At 40.1% G+C, this 21146-nt stretch overlaps 1 protein-coding gene across 3 annotated transcripts in view; it reads left to right on the top strand.

Moving 5' to 3' along the window:
* Nucleotides 1–67: 67 nt before the first annotated feature.
* The window catches only part of MEMO1 (mediator of cell motility 1), a 135066-nt gene continuing 113987 nt past the window's right edge, over nucleotides 68–21146 (top strand). For 2 of the 3 annotated variants that reach the window (XR_008618872.1, XM_055089098.1), the window contains exon 1: nucleotides 372–516. Coding sequence is in view for 2 of the 3 variants with exons in the window: in XM_055089098.1 (XP_054945073.1) it covers nucleotides 456–516 (61 nt within the window). In the remaining variant the exon portion in view is untranslated. Of the gene's footprint in view, nucleotides 517–21146 lie in introns of all 3 variants that reach the window. The other variant, XM_024118831.2, reaches the window with a different exon arrangement.

Below are 21146 nucleotides of genomic sequence, written 5' to 3'. Positions count from 1 at the left end.
CCGCGGGGGGTGGGGGGAGGGGGCGGGCGCGGAGTCACGGGGGTGGGGTCACCGGCGGTGGCTCCGGGAGGCCGACCGGGAGGGGAGGGGGCCGTGGGGGTGGCTCGGCGGAACCAGCCCCGGCTGGGGAGCAGCGGCGACTCCGGGGGCCGGGGCCAGGGCTTTCCGGGCTTCGGTGAGGCCGCCGCGGGCCCCGTCTTCCGGCGGCCGCCCGAGTTTGTGGTGATTGTTGCCGCCGCCGCCGCCGCCACCGCCCCGGCTGCCATCTCCTCCTCCTCCCGGGCCGCCGCCTCCTCCTCTTCCTCCTCCTTCTGGGCCGGGCTGATCCCCTCCCCGCTGCCGCCTCCTCCTGGGCTGGGCCCGCGGTGTCTCGTCCCCTCGCGGAGCCGCTCCTGCCGCCGCCGCCGCCGCCTCCTCATTCATCCTCGTGCACCATAGGCGGCACAGGCACCAAGATGTCCAACCGAGTGGTCTGCCGGGAAGCCAGTCACGCCGGGAGCTGGTACACAGCCTCAGGTAGGGCCCCAGGCCGGCCGGCCCTTCCGCCGCCGCTGCCTGGCCCCGCGCCCGGCCGGCCGAGGTCGGCGGCCCGGCCCCGCGCGGCGGCGGGAGGGACGAGGGCGCTGACGGCCGCTGGCCGCGGACCGCGTGGGGAGGGAGCGGGCCGGAGGCTGGCCTCGCCGCCTTCCCACCCGGGCGGCATCCCGCCGGTCAGCCCGGGGTCGGCCGCCCTCACGCTCTGCCGGGAGTTGGGCGAGAGGGAGAGTTGCCGCCTCGGCAGCCTGCGCCCTCCCTCAGGACCAGGCTGGAGGAAAGAATGTGCTCCCCGACCGAGCCTACTTGTCGCCTCCTCCGGCTCCCGGGAAGCGGGCGGCCGGCCGCAGCCACCCCCCGGGGGGACGGTTCGCCCTGCGCCCGAGCCCTGCTTCCTCCGTGCGGAGCCGAGCGACCCTCCGCCCTCCGGCCGCGGGAGGGAAGCGCCTTCCTCCTTTCCCCTCCCCTCCCGTCCCCTCCCCTCCCGTCTCCTCTCTTCGCCTCTCCTCCCCACGACGCTCCGAGCGGCGCCCGCGACCCGGGGACTTCTTAGTCTCCCGGGGTGCATACGGGCTCTGCTCGCCCGCCTCCTGCCAGGCAGTTTTCTCCCGCTCCCCTTGGCAGTTCAGAACGAGAGGCCGCATTTCCCCCTCACCTTTCAGGTGCTCAGCCGTCTTGAGAGGAGTGAAGGGTAGTACTTTTTGACATTGCCAGACCAGAGGCAGGGTCTGGGCATGTTAGGTCTGTGAGAGGAGGCCCCTTTCTGGGGTTTGCTGCTCTGTCTGTTGGGGGTAGGGTAGAAGTATTGCTAAGCAGAGGCTTGGGGTGGCCTCCTAGCTCTTTTGTCAGTGTTTTCATTGTTACTGTCATTCACGAAAGGGGCAGCTGGAGATGGCATCAGCACTTTTTCCTGAGCAGCCTCCCCAGTCTCCAGTCGCTTAACACCAAGCAGGTGCTGGAACTACCTAACGCGTTGGGTCAGGTTTTGGGCGAGTTTAGTCTTCTATCGACACTGTCCAAAAATACTTTAGAGCTCTTTAGGTAAGAGTGTAGGGACTTTCCCTTTAATAAAACTCTTGTTAGAACGACTGTGTTTTGGGATTATTTTCAAGAGTCACATTTCTGATAAGTTGACAAAATTCCACTGTGATTCCTGACTTTTCAGTCATTTGGTATTGGCTTATCAATACCTAGACCCAGATCTTTAGTGTGGGTCCGATCGTGTTTCCCTTTGCAAATAGTTCGGTTGGATAGAGACATGGTTTGTGAGAAAACAAAGATTTGGAAGAAAATTCATTTCTCTGAGGTTGCTAAGCTTGCTCATTAAATACATGCACTTTACTGACTCACTGAAGATTTGCTGTGTTAAGAAGACACAAAGGATTTGCAAGCCTAACAGGTAGCTATAGTTTTGCATTAAGCAGATGACTTTTAATGGTTATGGTGGCTTCCCTCATGGTTCCAAAGTGCTTCATAAACATTTCATCAGTTCTCACAACCTTAGCATGTCAGTTAAGCTTTTCTTGTTCAGCTTATGGGGATATGCCCAGGATTCTGTACAAACCAGTGGCAGAACAGGAATAGGAGTCCCTGGCTCCTGGTTTTGTCCTGCAATCAATGCGTTATTACTATTAAATTCATCAATGAATAATAGTCTTTTCAGGGTTGTGAGTCACTAAACTTTTTCTTCAGTGTGTTTTGAAGAGTTAAAAAGTCACAGTTTTCATTTTCATGGCCATTTTTTGGTTAATTTATTTTGTTTTATATACCTTTCAAAAGTGTTTTAAACTTTTGCACTGAAAACGTGGCCAGATGATTCTGGAGGAATTTTTATAGATTCTTGAACATTCTTTGCATAGTAAAATTAGGCATAGTTCACACTTCAGACTTGAAAAGACTTCTTCAGTAATCTCAAATATAAGAATCCTTTAATCCAGCTGAAAACATTCTGTATTAAAAGTATTTATCAGTAGTGAACTAAAATGGACAACTTTCTTAAAATTTTAAAATATATTCTTATTTCCCTAAATTCTGAATGAGATCAGTAATGCAATTTTGGTAATGTGAATTGTCATGGACAACCTTATTGTTAAAAAAAAAATTCAGACCATATGTGGCATGTGTGTGTGTGTGTGAGAGAGAGAGAGAGAGAGAGAGAGAGAGAGACTTTTAAACTTGAGTAATAATTAGGGTGAATTTAAAGCAATTTAGGGGAATTCTCTGACGGTCCAGTGGTTAGGACTGTGCTTTCACTGCTGAGGGCACGCGGGTTCAAATCCCTGGTCAGGGAAATGAGATCCTGCAAGCCATGCATCGTTGCCAAATTTAAAAGAAAAAAAAAAGCCAATTTAGTTATACAAGCGGATTTCATATTTAAAAAATGAATAAAAATATACGTAAGTAAATTTTGACTTGATCTAGTGACTTCTAGACCCCGTTGTACCTAGATTGTTAACTTTGACCGTTGGAAAAATTTTACTTGTATTATTATTGTTCCCTTAAACTAGGCCTAAGAACACGTAGTAGGAGAGAGACAGATGTGCTTTTGGATTGTCATTCTGTAATTCTACAGCATTCAGATTGTGTCCTTAGAATTAAAGTGCTCAATTACTGATAAAATGGTGAAATAACATTTGCTCAGTTATATAGCTAGTTCAGAAAAAAAAAAGTGTGTATACATATATGTGTTATATATCTACATACACACCTTCGTTTTTATTTACCCCTTGTTATATGCTAGATCCATTGATAAAAGTATCAAGTATTCCCTGCCCTCCAAGAAGATAATCTGAAGTATAGTAACTCAAGACAGAAAATAAATACCAGATAAACTGAGGCATTGCTTTTAGGAGTTTGAACGAGGGTGGAATCACTTCAAAGGATTTGAATTATGCTTTGAAGGAAGGGTATTTGAGTAGATTTGAAAAGGGAGAAAGTACATTGGGGAACACCACAAAGATACAGAGGCAGGTAAATGTAAGTAGGACAATTTAATAAGAATGGAAGGTTCTCACAGGGTGTAGTTCACGAGCCTGGTTGAAGCTAGAGTGTAGATGTCTGTGAATGCTATGCATCATAGGGATTTAACTTATGCAGTAGGTCATCAGGACCAGTGCAGAAGTTTCTGAGTAGGGGACTGATATGCAAGTAGCATTTTAGGAAAATTAATCTTCTTTATGGATATACAGCAGGGATCAGCAAACTCACTATGTCCACAGTCCAAATCCAGCCTGTGGCCTTTTTTTTTTTTTTTTTTTTTTTTTTTGTGGTAAAGTCCACTAACAAAGAATGGTTTTTAATTTTTTTTAAATTTATTTATTTTATTTATTTTATTTTTGGCTGTGTTGGGTCTTCGCTGCTGCCAGTGGGCTTTCCCTAGTTGCGGCGAGCGGGCCTCTCATTGCGGAGGCTTCTCTTGTTGCGGAGCATGGGCTCCAGGCGCGCAGGCTTCAGTAGTTGTGGCACACGGACTTAGTTGCTCCGTGGCACGTGAGATCTTCCCAGACCAGGGCTCGAATCCGTGTCCCCTGCATTGGCAGGCGGATTCTTAACCACCGCGCCACCAGGGAATACCGGTTTTTAATTTTTGAAGGGTTTAAAAAACAAACAAGAACCAAGAAGTGAAATAGAGTCTGTATGTGGCCTGTAAAGCCTAAAATATTTACTATTTATTTGGGCCTTTACAGAAAAAAATTGTCAACCCATAGTGTATATTTGTGGTTCTCAAAATGTGGTCTCTAGATCAGCAGCATAATGTGTCTGTACTCTGTATTTTTTCCGGATTTGCTATATCTTTCATTTCATTATTTCAGCCCTTATCATCTTCTGTCCGGGCAGTTAAAACTGCCTCCTAACCGTCCTTCTTTCTGCCAACTTTATTCCCTTTAAGTCCATCCTCTGCATTGCTTCCTGAATAATCTGTCTGACCACATAATTTCTTTGCATAAATCTCACTGACCCATCTTTCCTGTTGGATAAGGTCTAAGTCTCTTCATGACTTGGCATCTTCCTATCTCTTTGGCCACTTCCCCCAACCCCATCCCAGTTCTCCCTTTTACTATGCTTCAGCAACTGTCTAGCAGCTGTTCATTGTTTCTTTAAATACACTGTGCTGTTTCTTATCCCTGTGTTTTTATTTACGCTGTTTCCTGTGTTGGAATGCACTTTGCCAGGATAACTCCTTCTCATCTTTTAAGGACTCAGGTGTTAACAAGTCCTAGAAGCCTACCCTGATGCCTTACCTCCCCCTGGCTGTTTCTCATGTTCCTTTGCGTTCCCATAATATCCTGTGTGTATCTCTATATATTTACCTTGATATCTGTGTATGTGGTCTTCTATAAGATTATGAACTCCTAGAAGACAGGGACTATGTCTTACTAATTTTTTTGTACCCCAAGTTCTCAGCAAGCACAGGTTTTGTACGTAATAGATATTTAATAAGTACCTGAACAAGTGAACATTAAAGGGCTTAGCATATAGTAGATATGGACAGAGATATTGACATTTAAATCCCTAAGAACATTGAGGGTGATATAGGACCATTGCTAGTTAAGTCTCTGAGCGTAGTTTAGGTGAAGAATCTTGGTGGTAGGAAAAGATTAGAAATCATGATTCACTAGTTGGGGACTGTATTTAATGTAAGATTTTTAAAGAAGTACGGCATACATATAGAAAAGTGTACAGCTAGATGAAGTTTCATCTAGCTAGGCATGATGAATATTTCATCTAAATAGGCATGTCATTGTAATTAGCACCCAGCTCAATAAACATCAGTAGTGGAATTCCCAACTCACACTGTATTCCTTGTATTCTAACACCATAGAAAAGTTTTGTCTGTTTTTAAACTCTGTATAAGTGGAATCATATAGTATAACTTGTTTGAGCTTCTTTTGCTCAACATTACATTTATGAGATTAATCCATGTTATACTGTGGTTTGTTTATTCTTGTTGTTGTATTCTATTCTGTGAATAAACCACAGTTTACCCATTATACTGTTGATGGACATTTTTGTTATTTATAGTTTTGCTGCTTTGAACATTTTTGTACTCTTTTTCCTGGTGAATGTATATATGCATTTTTGTTGGGTATGTACCTTAAGTGGAATTATTAGGTCATGTTTATGGCCATGGTGTGTTCATTTTTAGTAGATTTTGCTGAAGTTTTGCCAAGTGGTTTTACCAACTTATACTCCCACTAGAAGTATATGAGAGAATTCCAGTTGTTCCACATGTTTGCCAACACTTGGTATTGTCTGTCTTTTTATTTTTAGTTTTTCTTGAAGGGTGTGTAGTGGTATTGCATTGTAGTTTTGATTTTATTTTCTGATGACTAATGAAGTTGATCACCTTTTCATATTAGGGGCCCCATGTTTATTAGTCGTTTGGACTTCTGCGTTTGTGAAGTGTCTGTTAAGTCTTTAGCCCTTTTTATCCTAGAGTATTTACTTTTTTCATATTGATTTGTAGTTCTTTATATATTCTGGATATAGTCTTTTTAGGTATATGTATTGCAGATATCTTCTACTCTGTAGCTTTTTCAGGATCTTCGTATCTTGGTGAATCAAAGTTCTTAATTTTAAAAAAGTCCAGTTTATCAGCTGGTTAGTGTTCTTCAGTTTCCATTTATGAAATCTCTACCTACCTCAGTGTCATGAAGTTAACTTTCCTGTGTTTTCTTTTAAAAGCTTTATTTTTTCACCTTTCATATTAAGATCAATAATTCATCTGGTTGATAGTTGTATTTGTATGGTTGTGGTACATTACATAAATTTATTTTGAAATAAATGTACATATAGAAAAAGTATAAATGGGTGTACAAAATAGGTGTACACTTTGATGAATATCCACAAATATACTCTTTGTAATTATCCCCTAGCTCAAGAAATAGAACGTTTTCACCATCTCAGAGGGATATATCACATTTTAATGTTTTCTGAAATTGGTATGCTTTATATCTTAAGTGTATTTTTAATGTGGGAGGTTCCCCACCGCCCCACCGCCGGAAAGTGGTTGTTATACCTCATAATTACTAGTGTCATAGAAGTGAGGAAATATATCAAAGTCTAATGATTTCATAAAGCATTCTTGAACTGTTTGTATGGTATATATCTTAATAGCAGTTTTATTTTTTAAGTTGTTTTAATTCTTTCTGTCATATTTCTAAATATATTTAATAAAATTATATCAGGGTTCTATAATTGGAAAACCACAACTTTTTTTTTTTTTGGCATGTACCTTGAGTTCTAGAGTGTCAAAATATACCTTGGTGTTTGAGAAATTAAAAAACTGATAAAAATAATCTCCTTTGAAGAGAAAATACTATATAATATTTAGTTTTGAAATGAACTTTTTTAGGTTACTAAATATGGTTTTCTGTATGATGATCTTTGCGTCTCATCCTATTATTTAACCTTGGAGAAAGGCAAGAAGGAAAGAACAAATTTAATAGGTAAACTGTTGAGATTATTGCTTGATTACCTCTTTCTCACTTTCCTTCTTATCCTTTCACATGCAATTTCCAAGTCAAAAATCATCTTCCCTACCTCCATAGTGTAGTTTATATTATCTACTTTTGGGTTTTTGTCCATTTTAAAGAAGGTCAAGACAACAGATAAAAATGTCATTTGTTAAGTGTATTCTGTAGTTACATTACATATATGTCTATATAACCTCTAATCTTCAAAAGGCTGCTACAAGGTTGGTATTTTCTCCATTTATGGATGTGGAAACAATGACTCAGAGAGGTTGAGTAACTTGTTTAAGGTATAGTAAGTAAGTGGAAGAGCCAGTCTGACTCCAAAACCTGGAGTTAAATGTTAGGGGCAGGGAGGTATGATGAGATATGCTGCCCCAAACACTGAACTTTTCTGTTCCATTCAGGTTTTTCCCAAACTACAATATAGACATTTAACTGACACTTATGTATCATTTATGGTTTATAAAGCATTTTCTCATACATTTTTGACTTTCACAATAATCTTATGATTAGGTGCAGGATAGGTAAGGCAGGCGGGTCTTTAATCCATCCCCACCTTTCTATTTTATTGATGAGAAACTAAGACTTGAAGGAGGCTAAATTGCCTGAGTCATACTACCAGTAAATGGTAGAGCTAGAATTTGAACCTAGGACTTGTAGCTGAAGCCTAGTGTTCTTTCTATTTATAGTGATGCCAGAGTAAGTAAGAAGTTGAACTATTTGGAATCAGTAAGCACCTCTATAATTGTAAGGTTAAATATATTATAAAATAATAAAAGCATAACTAAAAGCACTTAAGAATATTGAATATTATTCATATGGTATAACTAGACAAAGGAATTGGTATATTTTAATTACTCTCGTCCTAGGATTTGAATTGGGCCTAACAAAATTTGACACTTCTGCAGAGGCTTTATTTAACTTTCAATCATTCAGTATTGGACAAACTCAGTTCTGTGTGAAAGGTACTGCTCTAGGGACTAGGTGCATAGCAGGAGATGAAAACAGACAAAAATCTCTAGAGTTTATATTCTAGTTGGGGGAGACAGACTATAAATACGGTAAGTAAGTAGAACACATAGTATGTTAGATAGAGGAAAATGCTATGGAGAATTATAAAGCAAATAAAGCAGAGATGGTGCATAAGGAATGTTAAAGAATGGGAGAAATTTTATTTATTTTTATTAAAAAAAATTTATTTGTTTAATTATTTATTTGGCTGCGCCAGGTCTTAGTTGTGGCATGTGGGACCTTTGTTGCGGCATGTGAGACCTTCGTTGCAGCATGCAGGATCTTCAGTTGCAGCATACGGGATCTTCATTTGCAGCATGCGAACTCTTAGTTGTGGCGTGTGGGATCTAGTTCCCTGACCAGGGATCGAACCTGGGGCCCCTGCATTGGGAGCGCAGAGTCTTAGCCACTGGACCACCAGGGAAGTCCCCAAGAATGGGAGAAATTTTAAATGGCAAGGACAGGGTAGACGTCACTGAACTGACATTTGAGTGAAGACTTGAAGTAGGTGAAAGAAGAAGCCTTGCGTTCTAGATAATTTTAGGGGTTAGGGGCTAGATAGTTTTAGGTCGAGGGTACAGCAAGTTTAAAGGTCCTGTGGCTAGAGCAGGCCTGGAGTATTTGAGGAATGCAGGAAGGTTATTGCAACTGGAATGAAGTGACATGGGGCAGAGTAGTTCGACATGAGGTTAAGAAGAAAATAAATAGCTGGAGCAGAGGCACAAAGGTGTTGTGGTCAGATGACATTAGGTCTGGAAGACCATTGTAAGGACCTTTACTTGAGTGAGATAGCCATTGGAAAGTTTTGAGCAGTTGGTGATATGATCTGTTATAGTTTAGACTTACTAGAACCACTTGACTGCAATGTTCAGAATAGACTACAGTTGGGGAGTGGTGAAGGCAGTGGCAAGGGCTGAACCAACAGTTAAGAGGAAAGTAGCAATCCAAGTTACAGATGATGGCTTGGATTGAGTAATAGCTGTGGAAGTGGGTAAGAAGTGGTTCATTACTGGGTATATTTTGAAGGTAGAGTCGAAAGGATTTGCTGATATACTTGGAGTGGAGTGTGAGAGAAAGAGAGGAGTCATGGATATTTCTTAAGGTTTATCCCTGAGATTGCAATAATGGAGTGCTATTATCTGAGAAAGGGAAGACTTAAGAGAAACAGGTTTGGAGGGGGAGGGTTAGGAGCTCAATTTTGGTTTGTTAAGTTTGAGATGTATACTATATAGTTAAGTGGATACATGAGTCTGGAGTTTAGGGGAGAGGCCTAGGGTGGAGCTTTTTTTTTTTTTTTTTTTGCGGTACGCCGGCCTCTCACTGTTGTGGTCTCTCCCGTTGCGGAGCACAGGCTCGGGACGTGCAGGCTCAGCGGCCATGGCTCAGGGGCCTAGCTGCTCCGCGGCATGTGGGATCTTCCCAGACCGGGGCACGAACCTGTGTCCCCTGCATCAGCAGGCGGACTCTCAACCACTGTGCCACCAGGGAAGCCCTAGGGTGGAGCTTTAAAATTGGGAATTATAATTATGTAGATAACATTTAAAGCCAAGTGTCTGGATGAAATCACCATAGGAATCAGAGTAGCCAGAAAAAAGAGGTTTGTGAGTGAGCCTTGGAACATTTCCAACTTGAAGAGTTTGAAGAGGTGAGGGATATCATGTAAGGAAGATAGATTAAGCTTCTCATGAGGAAGAGAATGAGATGTCCTGGGAGCCAAGTAGGGAAAATGCTTTAAGGCATCTCAACACAATTTATGTAGATTTTTCTGGGCTTTTTTTCTTTGACAAACACATTTAATCTGGTCTAAGCCACTCTGGTCTTAGCCATCTCTTATGCTGCTGCCAGAGCTTCCTAACTGGTTGCCTAGTTTCCATTCTGTTCTTTACACAGCAGCCTGAGAGCTCTTTTAAAAATGTAAATAAGATAATATTCTTTTCTCAAAATCCTGTCATACTTAAAATCACACTTAAAAATCCTTGCCAAGGCTTAGAAGGTTTTATATGCTTTGACCTCTGCTTAACTTTCTGATTTCATCTTCTACCACTTGTCCTTTACCTTATGTTGTTCCAGCCATTCTGGCCCCCTTGCTGTTCCCCAAATATGTCAAGTTTATTCCTGCCGTAGGACTTTTGTGTGCACTTCATAACATTGATTAATCCTGGATTGGTAGTCAAGGAAAAGGTATTTTATTGACTCCCTTATTTCCTTAGTCACAACCAGGACTAGGGAGAGATGTTGAGAATGAATGGGATCGGTTTTCCCAAAGTGTTCTGAGAAACAGTAGTCCCTGGAGATGCCTTTGCAGAAAGGGTTTATGGTCAAATAAGTTTAGGAAATGTTGCATCTGTTTTTCTCCGTTGGGCCCAGACAACTAACAAGAGACTTGTTTTATGGCTTATTACATGGTCGGTCTTGGTGAGTGTTGTGTCTGTTTGAAAATAATGTATGTTTTCTGTCGTTGTGGGGTAGATTGCTCTCTAAATGTTAATTAGGTTAAATTGGGTTATTTAAATCTCTACATTCCTATTGATTTTCCTTTTTTTCCTGTCAGTTCCTGAGAGCAGTGTTGAAATTTCCAACTGTAATTCTGGATTTGTCTATTTTTTCTTTTAGTTTTGTTGATTTGTTGTTTCAGGTTTTTTGAATTTCTATTATTTGATGTACCTGTTAGGGATTATATTTTGTTGATGAATTGACTATCACAGTGTATGTTCTTCTTTATATCTGGTAATATTTTTTGCTCTGAAGTGTTCCTTGTTTTGTATTAATGAAGCCAATCCAACTTTCTCATGGTTAATATTTATATGGTATTTTCTTTTCCATATGTGTCAGGGTCACCAAGACCACATTCAGGTTTGACGATTTGTTAGAAGGATCAAAGCTGTTATACTTACAGATGGGGTTTATTACAGAGAAAGAATACAGATTAAAATGAGGAAAAGGTGCATACAGTACAGTGGAGTGCAGGAGAGACCAAGTGTGAGAGTCCAGTTGTCCTCTCAGTGACGCGTGACAACAAGTGTGCAGTATTGCCAACCAGGGAAGCTCAGCTAGGCCTTGGTATCCAGGGTTTTTATTGGGGGCTGGTCATGTAGGCATGGAGCAAGCTTGTGACTGACCTTAGCTACTCAGTCTACAGCCCTCCTCTCTCCTGCAGAGGTCACACTGATACAGTGTGACCCAAGGTAGCAGGAGAACAAAAAGAGGAGTTCACCGTAAATCACATTGTAGCATAAACTATCTGGCAAGGCCCCAGCTATACAAAGACACTTAAAAAAATTGTGGTAGAATATATATAACAAAATTTACTGTTTTACCAATTTCTAAGTGTACACTTCTCTGGCATGAGGACATTTGTATTATTTATTGGGGTGGCCAAAAAGTTCATTTGGGTTTTTTCCGTAAGATGTTACAGAATGAACTTTTTGGCCAATCCAATACCACCGTCTCCATCATCCATCTCTAGAATGTTTTCATCTGTTCCAACTGAAACTTGGTACCCATTAAACACTTAACTCCCCACTGACTCCTTCCTCCAGCTTTGGCAACCACTCTTCTCCTTTCTTTATCTACGATTTTGCCTATCTTAGATACCTCATTTAGGTAGATTCATACAATATTTGTCCTTTTATGTCTGGCTTATTTCACTTAGCATGTTTTCAGAGTTCATTTATGTTGTAGCATGTATCAGAATTCCTTTTTAAAGCTGAATAATATCCATTGTATGATATACCATAGTTTGTTTATTCATTTATCTGTTGATAGACATTTGGGTTGTTTCTACCTTTTGACTTTTGTGAATAATAGTGCTGTGATTGTTGGTGTACAGGTATCCGTTTGAGTCTTGCTTTCCGTTCTTTTGGATATCTATCTAAGAGTATAATTGCTGGGTCATATAGTAATTCTGTGTTTCACTTTTTGAGAAACCACCAAACTGATTGCCACAGTAGTTGCACCATTTTACATTCCTACCAGCAATGCTTGGGGGTTCCATTTTTTTTGCAGCCTTGATAACACTTGTTATTTTCCTTTTTTTGGATAATCATCCTAATGAGTGTGAATTTGTATCGTTATGGTTTTGATTTGTATTTTTCTAATGACTAATTATGTTGAACACCTTTTCATGTGTTTATTGGCCATTTGTATATCATCTTTGGAGAAGTGTGTTTTCAGGTCCTTTGCCTATTTTTGAAGGCACAGGTTCCTAACCACTGGACCGCCAGGGAATTCCCACTACCATACTGTTTTGATTTCTGTAGCTTTTTTATTCCATTTTTGAAAGGTAGTTTGGTAGGTATTGAATTCAGTGGATATGTTGACATTATTTCTTTTAGCATTTTATAAATGTTCTGTTGTATTTTGGCTTGCACAGATTCTGAGAATTCTGTGATTTTTAAATATTTGTTCCTCTGAATATAGGGTGTCTTTTTTCCTCTAGTTGCTTTAAGATTTAAAAAAATTATTAACATTTCCCTGCTAGTCTATTATCATGTGCCTTTGAATAATTTTCTTTGAATTTAATCCTATTTGGAATTTGTCAAGTTTCTCAGATGTGTGGGTTGTAGTTTGCAGCAAATTTGGAAAAGCAGTCATCATTATCATCTCAGATATTTTTCTTTTTCACTTCCTTTGTTTTCTAGACTCCAAATAAAAAAAAGTATGTTAGATATCTTAATATTGTCCCACAGTTCACTGAGAATTATTTTTTTCCTTTTTTTCCTCTCTGCTTCCTTTTGGATAATTTCTTTTGCTTTATATTCAGGTTCACTGATTTTTTTCTTGTGCAGTGTCTAATTTTGCTTTTAATTCTGTCAATGACATCTTTTAAGTATAAAAGAATTAAAATAACTGCTGATTTCATGGTTTTACCTGAATCTTTTCTTTTCTTTTTTTTGCCACATTGTGTGGCTTGCGGGATCTCAGTTCCCTGACTAGGGATTGAAACCAGACCACGGCAGTGAAAGCGCCAAATCCTACCACTAGACCACCAGGGAACTCCTAATATTTTCTTTATAATTACTTTATTCATTACTATTTTTTTTCAGATGATGGATTTATTTATAGGTTTAAAAAAACATTTCCCTCTTGTGTTTTAGAAATGAGATACTTATTCTTCTGGCATGAGTATTTAGTTGCTAGTGATACTGTTTTGCCTCGGAGCTGAAAAAAAGAGTAAAATTTTTTGTTTTTCTGAGATCAGAGCAACATAAAAATTGAAAATACATTTGAATTATGGCTTAATATTGGTTTAGGATTATGTTTAAATTAAATTATAAATTAAAAATTTTTGAATACATTTGTATGATTTAAAAATTAAAGATATTCATTGAGAAGTCTCATTCCTGTACCCTTCTGTGTATTCCATATTCCCCTTCCCTTATAGGTGTTTGCCTTTATCGGTTTCTTGAGTGCCTGGTGTTTCTTTATGCATATACAAACATGTATGGACACGTCATCATTTTCTCCCTCTTTTCAGCAAATGGAAGCTGAAGTGTAATAAATGCCAATATCTCATATTTTGTCTTATCCTTTGCCTTTTTGTACTTAACAAATTTAACAATTGAAGATCTTTTCATATTACAGTAGAGAGTTATTATTCTACCTGTCATACTTCCTTTTTTTTCTCAGTGTTTATTCTGGTTCTTCAAAGGAAGATAGTTATGATGCATTCAGTAAGGTTATCCAGAGGTGAATAGCTAAATAAAGTATCATCAGATCTCCAGCAGTTGTTTTCAAACTTTTCAGTCTCAGAATTCCTTTATACTTTTCAAAATTACTGATAACCTCAAAGAACTTTTGTTTATGTGGATTATGTCTATTAATACCTATCAAATTAGAAACTAAAACTGAGAAACGTTAGAAGTATTTTAATTCATTTAAAATAACAGTAATAAACCCATTCCATATTAATAACAAACAGCATTTAAAAAATTTTTTATTGGAGTATAGTTGATTTACAGTGTTATGTTAGTTTCTGCTGTACAGCAAAGTGAATCAGTTATACATATACGTATATCAACTTGTTTTTTTAGATTCTTTCCCCAGATAGGTCATTACAGAGTATTGAGAAAAGTTCCCTGTGCTATACAGTAGGTCCTTATTAGTTATCTGTTTTATATGTAGTAGTGTGTATATGTCAATCCCAATCTCCCAATTTATCCCTCCCTGCCCTAAGTAGCATTTTTAATGAAAATAACTTTATTTTCCAAAACAGGGAATATATAAGAGATTAGCTTTTACAAAAATTATTTATTTATTTAGGCTGCATTTTGCGGCATGTGGGATCCTAGTTCCCTGACCAGGGATCGAACCCATGACCCCTGCAATGGAAGTGTGGAGTCTCAACCACTGGACTGCCAGGGAAGTCCAGCTTTTTTTAAAAAATTGAATTATAGTTGATTTACAATGTTGTGCTAGTTTCAGGTGTAAGGAGATTGGCATTTATTAACATTTTTGCAAATATATTTAATGTCTAGCTTAATAGAAAACAGCTGTAGAAAACAGCTCATATCTGTAGCTGTATTCACTGTCTTGTGATACGTTATTTTACTTGAAGCATATGAGGAAATTCTGGTGTCATACAGATACGTAATTAGAAAAGGGCAGAGTATTTTAATAGACCTTTCAGATAATTGTGGATATTCTTCTTTGATGCCATACGGAAACTCAAGTGGTAGTTTCTTACTTTTTAAACTTTTACTGACATATAGTTGACATACAGTAAGTTGCACATTTTTAATATACCTGTGAAGCTATCAATGAAATCAAGATGGTGTACTCCTAAAGGCAGTTTCGGAAAGATTTAATTGCAATGTGGAATTTGAAATCATAGCAATGAAATGAAGTTTTCATACTCTGTTTTCATTAAGATCAGTTGGTCTCTCCTCCACTTTGAATGTGTCTTTTATCCATGCAGGATTTCTTAATCCCATGCATTAATCATCTGGAAAATATTTGTTCCTTGGGTTATGCAGATCTTCCGAATGTTTACACATTTCATTATTCATTGTCAAAGAATCGCATTTGTTAATTTCACATTCTCATCAGAAAAATCCTTTTGACGTAGGAAGCTTTTAAGTCCGCAATGGTAGAAATGAGTTTGCAAAATTCTAATTTTCTCAAAGCTTGAATTTTGTAGTTAGCAATAGATATTGACAGTTGTTTTCCTTGATGTTATAGGCTCACAGTTGATTTTCTTTTTTTAAAAATATTTGTTTATTTTCTTTATTTTTTTGGCTGCATCGGGTCTTACTTGCAGCACAGGAGATCTTCGTTGAGGCACGCGGGATCTTTTTGTTGCAATGCACGGGTTCTTTGTTGCTGCGCGTGGGCTTCTCTAGTTGTGGCACGCGGGCTGCAGGGTGCCTGGGCTCTGTGGTTTTGTGGCATGCGGCCTCAGTAGTTGTGGCGCGCAGGCTTAGTTGCCCCGTGGCATGTGGGATCTTAGTTCCCCAACCAGGGATAGAACCTGCATCTCCTGCATTGGAAGGCGGATTCTTTACCACTGGACCTCTACGGAAGTCCCTAGGCTCACTGTTGATTTTCAAGGAAATATTTGCTAAATACCCAAGATTAAGTAACCATCATTTGTCTATCAGTCGTTCTTTCAAGAAAAATGATGTTCTGTAGAAAAGTGTCTAGTTCATCTTGCAATGCAATCGTGTAAGTGCCTGAGACAACCATTATACTTCCCATTTCAACACACAGAATATTAAAAAGTGTGTACTCAAGGGTTGAGATTTTATAAAATGTGTTAAATTTATAGCTACAGCTACATCAAAGACATTCTTGAATGAAACTGGGTTTTTTTTTTCTTTTTTAAATAGAGTGTGGTGAGTGTGTAGTGGCGAAGAATGTAATGACTACTAGTATAGTGTGCTGCTACTGCTAAGATACCAGCGTTTTTACCTACCGTTACTTTTGAGCCATCAATAAATGCCAATGAGTGAAATGCAATGAGTGCCAATACAGTGAAAGAAGCAAATAATGTTTTTAGTATTTTGAAAATGGTTTTGACCTGATAGACCTTCTGAAAGGGTCTTGGGGATCCCAGGAATCTGCACATGTTACTTTGAGAACCTCTGGTTTGTAGAAATTCTTACTTCTTCCTTGGCAATTATAATTAACAACACCCCCCCCCGCCTCCCGCCAACACACACACACACACACACACACACACACACACACAGCCCAGTACACCCTATGCTATATTACATACTCCTTCTACTAATTACAGTGGCTCGAGGAATATGGGGAGATGTAATTTATAAGTCAGAAGTGGTTTTGATAAACTTCCTCCCTCACCTCTGTTTCTGAAAAGCATGGTGAGGGACTATCATAAACCTTTTGAATTAGATTTGCTGATAAGTGGGACCCAGGTGTCTTTTCCACACTGTTTTGAGTCTTTAGGAAGAAACCTGGGTTGCTCAAAGTAGAAGATGACATCACCATTATCAGTTTTGTTTTTACTGTTCAGAGTGGAAGGTGACATCACCACTATCATCTTTGTATTTCTAGCACTGAGAGAAGTGTCTGGCACAGAGCAGGAGCTCACTAAATGCTTTATGAGTGATTGAATGACCAATCTGACTAGGTTATTATGGTATTTGTCTGACACCAACTTGCCAAATATATGATGACAAAGTTAGCCTTAAATTATGTATTTCATTATATTTTGTAGTGTGCTTACTTTACAAGTATATTTTAAAAATTTATTTATTTTTAAAAAATTTTTATTTTTGGCTGCTTTGGGTCTTTGTTGTTGTGCATGAGCTTCTCATTGCGGTGGCTTCTCATTGTGGAGCATGGGCTCTAGGCGCTCAGGCTTCAGTAGTTGCAGCACGCGGGCTCAGTAGTTGTGGCTCGCAGCCTCTAGAGCGCAGGCTCAGTAGTTGTGGTGCATGGGCTTCGTTGCTCCGTGGCATGTGGGATCTTCCTGGACCAGGGCTCGAACCCGTGTCCCCTGTATTGGCAGGCGGATTCTTAACCACCGCGCCACCAGAGAAACCCTACAAGTATATTTTAGAACTTAAAAAAATTTAAGTCAGATAATGTGGCTGTACTGCTTAATGATTGCTGCTTCAGTGGTTTCCTCTTGTGTGTTATGCTTCTGATTTTAGATAACCTAACATGATTTGGCTTATGCCTGCCTATCCTACCTCATCTTTTGTCAGTCTCTCCCCTGTTCACTATATTTTAGGATTCATGAAACTGGTCATTCCTTTTTCCTCCTGGTTCCTTTAATATGTTAAGCTCCTTACCTTAAGACCATTTACTTGCTGTTCTTTCTTCCTAGAAGTCTCTTCCCCCAGCTCTTTTCTTGCGTCTTTCTTCTTAGTCTTCAGGTCTCAATTCAGTTGTCACATGCTTTTGAGGTGCCTTTCCTGTCTTTGTTTTTACTCCCTTTACTGCACATAAAGTGTCAATGAAATAGTCTGTTTATTTCTTTCATAGCATTTATCACAATTTGAAGTTACTTTATTTGTTTACTTATTTACTGTCTGCCTCCCTCCTCTAGAATATATGCTCCATGAGAACATAGATCTGCCTGTCTTGTTTATTGTTGTCTCCACAGTACCAGAAACAGTCTTGGCATGTAATAGGCATTTTATAAGATTTATTGAATAAACGAATGAATGAATGAAAAGAATGTATGGAAGAAAATGATTTGATCACACAACAAATAACTTTAACTTAATGAATAAAGGTAATGGTTATATTTATTAATAATTAAGGACTTTACATGAATAACTTTGTTCTACTAGTTATTATTAAGTATCACAGATTATGGTTTCTGGTTTATAAAATTGCCTGTGGAATAGACATTTCTCTTTATAAATAAGTGTGATTTAAACAGTTGTTAAAACTAATATAAGAAGGAGCAACAGTAATTTCTGATGTAAAATAAGTATGTAAATAAAATAAAGCCATTGTTATTTATAACCAAGAAGTCATTTTTGATTAAGTATATTAGGTAAATTACCGCCTTCAGCATTATAGCTTTTATTTTAGGGATTTGGAAATAGAAAAGTACATGGCATATCTTTTCTCCCCCAGCTTTATTGAGATATAATTTTTTTTTTTTTTTTTTCGCGGTACGCGGGCCTCTCACTGTTGTGTTCTCTCTTGCTGTGGAGCACAGGCTCCGGACGCGCAGGCTCAGCGGCCATGGCTCACGGGCCCAGCCGCTCCGCGGCATGTGGGATCTTCCCGGACCGGGGCGTGAACCCGTGTCTCCTGCATCGGCAGGCGGACTCTCAACCACTGTGCCACCAGGGAAGCCCTGAGATATAATATTTTTAAAATATTTTTTTACTTATGCTGCACCGGGTCTTAGTTGTGGCACTTGGGATCTTTGTTGTGGCATGTGGGATCTTTTAGTTGCGACATGAGGGCTTAGTCACGGCATGCGAGCTCTTAGTTGTGGCATGCATGCGAGATCTAGTTCCCTGACCAGGGATCGAACTCAGGCCCCCTGCATTGGGAGTGCAGAGTCTTACCCACTGGACCACCAGGGAAGTCCCTTGAGATATAATTGACATATAACATCGTGTAAGGTTAAGGTGTACAGCGTGATGATTTGATGCCCTTATATATTGTGAAACGATTACCACAGAAGGGTAACACTTCCATCATCTCACATAATTACCATGTCATTTTTTTGGTGAGAACATTTAAGATCTACTCTTTCAGAAATTTTCAAGTATACAATGTAGTATTGTTAACTATAGCTGTGCATTAGATCTCTGGAACTTATATTTATCTTATAACTGGAAGTTTTTATCCTTTCACTGACCTCTTCCAAATTTCCCCCACCCGCTAGCCCCTGTCAACCACTATTATACTCTCTGTTTCTATGAGTTTGATTCTTTTAGATTCCACATGTAAGTGAGATAATACAGTGTCTGTTTCATTGTCTGACTTATTCACTTAGCACAGTGATCTCAAGGCCCATTCACATTGTTGGAAATGGCAGGATTTTTTCTTTCTCATGGCTGAGTATTGCATTGTATATATCCATACTACATTTTTTTTATTTGTTCATCCATCAGTGGACACTTAGGTTGTTTCCATGTCTTGCCTGTTGTGAATAATGGTACATGGGGACATGGGCCTCTCTGGTAGCATCCTGCACAGCTAGGGAAGCTGGGTGCTCACTTACATCCTTTCATTTTCCCTCGTGGGAGAAATCACAGGCTGAGAAGGTTTCTTTTGGCACTGAGCTGCGTTGCCTTAGGGTATAAGTGACATGGATGAAGTCAAACTGTTTCTCTTACTGTCTCTAGTATGTCCAAACTCATATTTTTTTGCTCCAGTAGTATGCTGGAACTTATCCACTGAACTCCTAGACTGCTACAAAATCTCTCTCATTGTGGGTGATTGTCTAAGACAGTGTTCTCCAGGGACTCCTGTGCCACACTGGAGAGAGGCTGGAACCACTTAATGGGTCACTGATGGGTCCACAGCCAGGACTGAGGTCTGTATGCCTATTACTTGACCCATGGGTGGGTAGACTGCTCCTGGGTTCCTTGGCATATTGTGCAGGATCCCACAGCTCCTACAAAGGAACTTTTGTTGATGCATGCATGCCAAATCGTTGCTGAGTGGGGATACAGGCAAGGGACTTCTTATTCGGCCATCTTACTGATGTCACTCCTCTTCTGTTTTGTTTTTTGTTTTTTAAAATTAATTAATTAATTAATTAATTTTTGGCTGTGTTGGGTCTTCGTTGCTGCGTGCAGGCTTTCTCTAGTTGCGGTGAGTGGAGGCTACTCTTCGTTGCGGTGTGCGGGCTTCTCATTGCTGTGGCTTCTCTTGGGGCGGAGCACGGGCTCCAGGCGCGTGGGCCTCAGTAGTTGTGGCATGCGGGCTCAGTAGTTGTGGCTCACGGGCTCCAGAGTGCAAGCTCAGTAGTTGTGGCGCATGGGCTTAGTTGCTCCGTGGCATATGGGATCTTCCTGGACCAAGTTCGAACCCATGTCCCCTGCATTGGCAGGCGGATTCTTAACCAGTGCACCAACAGGGGAGTCCCATCTCCTGTTTTCTTTTTTTTTTTGAGGTACGCGGGCCTCTCACTGTTGTGGCCTCTCCTGTTGCGGAGCACAGGCTCCAGACACGCAGGCTCAGCGGCCATGGCTCACGGGCCCAGCCGCTCAGTGGCATGTGGGATCTTCCCAGACCGGGGCACAAACCCGCGCCCCCTGCATCGGCAGGCGGACTCCCAACCACTGCGCCACCAGGGAAGCCCCCATCTCCTGTTTTCTTAAACAACTGGTGACACTCAGGGTTTAGTTAGGAGCCTGGTGATATTTGTCTCTACTCTCAATGTGTTTACTGCTGTCCCCCAGTTTCTGTGCTATTTGTGTTGGTTTGTTATTATTACTAATAACCTTTTAACTTTGAAATAATTTTAGATTTTCTGCAAAATTGTAAAGGTGATACAGAGTTTCTGTATATCTCTCGCCCAGCTTTCCCTAATAGTAACATCTTAAATTACCGTGATACATTTGTTAAAACAAGGAACAGAAATTGGTCGATACTATTAACTGAATTCTAGACTTCAATTTCACCAGCTTTTACCCAAATATCCTTTTTAAAAATTTTTTAAAAAATTCTGTCTAATCCAAGATACCACATTGCATTGGTATCATGATGCAAAGATATCATCATATTTTTGGTCTTCTCTGGTCTGTGATAGGGTCTTAGTCTATCTTTGACAGTTTTGAGGAATAGTGTCAGGATTTTGTAGAATGTTACTCAATTTGGGTTTGTCAGATTTTTTCCCCTCATGATTAGACTGGTTATGAGTTTTGGGGAAGAATACTGCAGAGGTGAAATGACTTCCTCATCATATTGGGAGTACATGGTATTAACTTTGGTGTTGTTAACTGTGATCATTTGGTTAAGGTAGTATTTGCCAAGTTTCTCCATGGTAAATTTTTTTTAACATCTTTATTGGAGTATAATTGTTTTACAATGTTGTGTTAGTTTCTGCTGTATAACAGAGTGAATCAGCTGTATGTATACATATATCCCCATATCTCCTCCTTCTTGCATCTCCCTCCCATCCTCCCTATCCCACCCCTCTAAGTGGTCACAAAGCACTGAGCTGATCTCGCTGTGCTA

This window comes from Physeter macrocephalus, chromosome 12 (genome assembly GCF_002837175.3).
Source record: "Physeter macrocephalus isolate SW-GA chromosome 12, ASM283717v5, whole genome shotgun sequence".
Taxonomy (NCBI): Eukaryota; Metazoa; Chordata; class Mammalia; order Artiodactyla; family Physeteridae; genus Physeter; species Physeter macrocephalus.
Note: the sequence above shows the minus strand (reverse complement) of the source record. Positions and strands in the feature narration are given on the sequence as shown.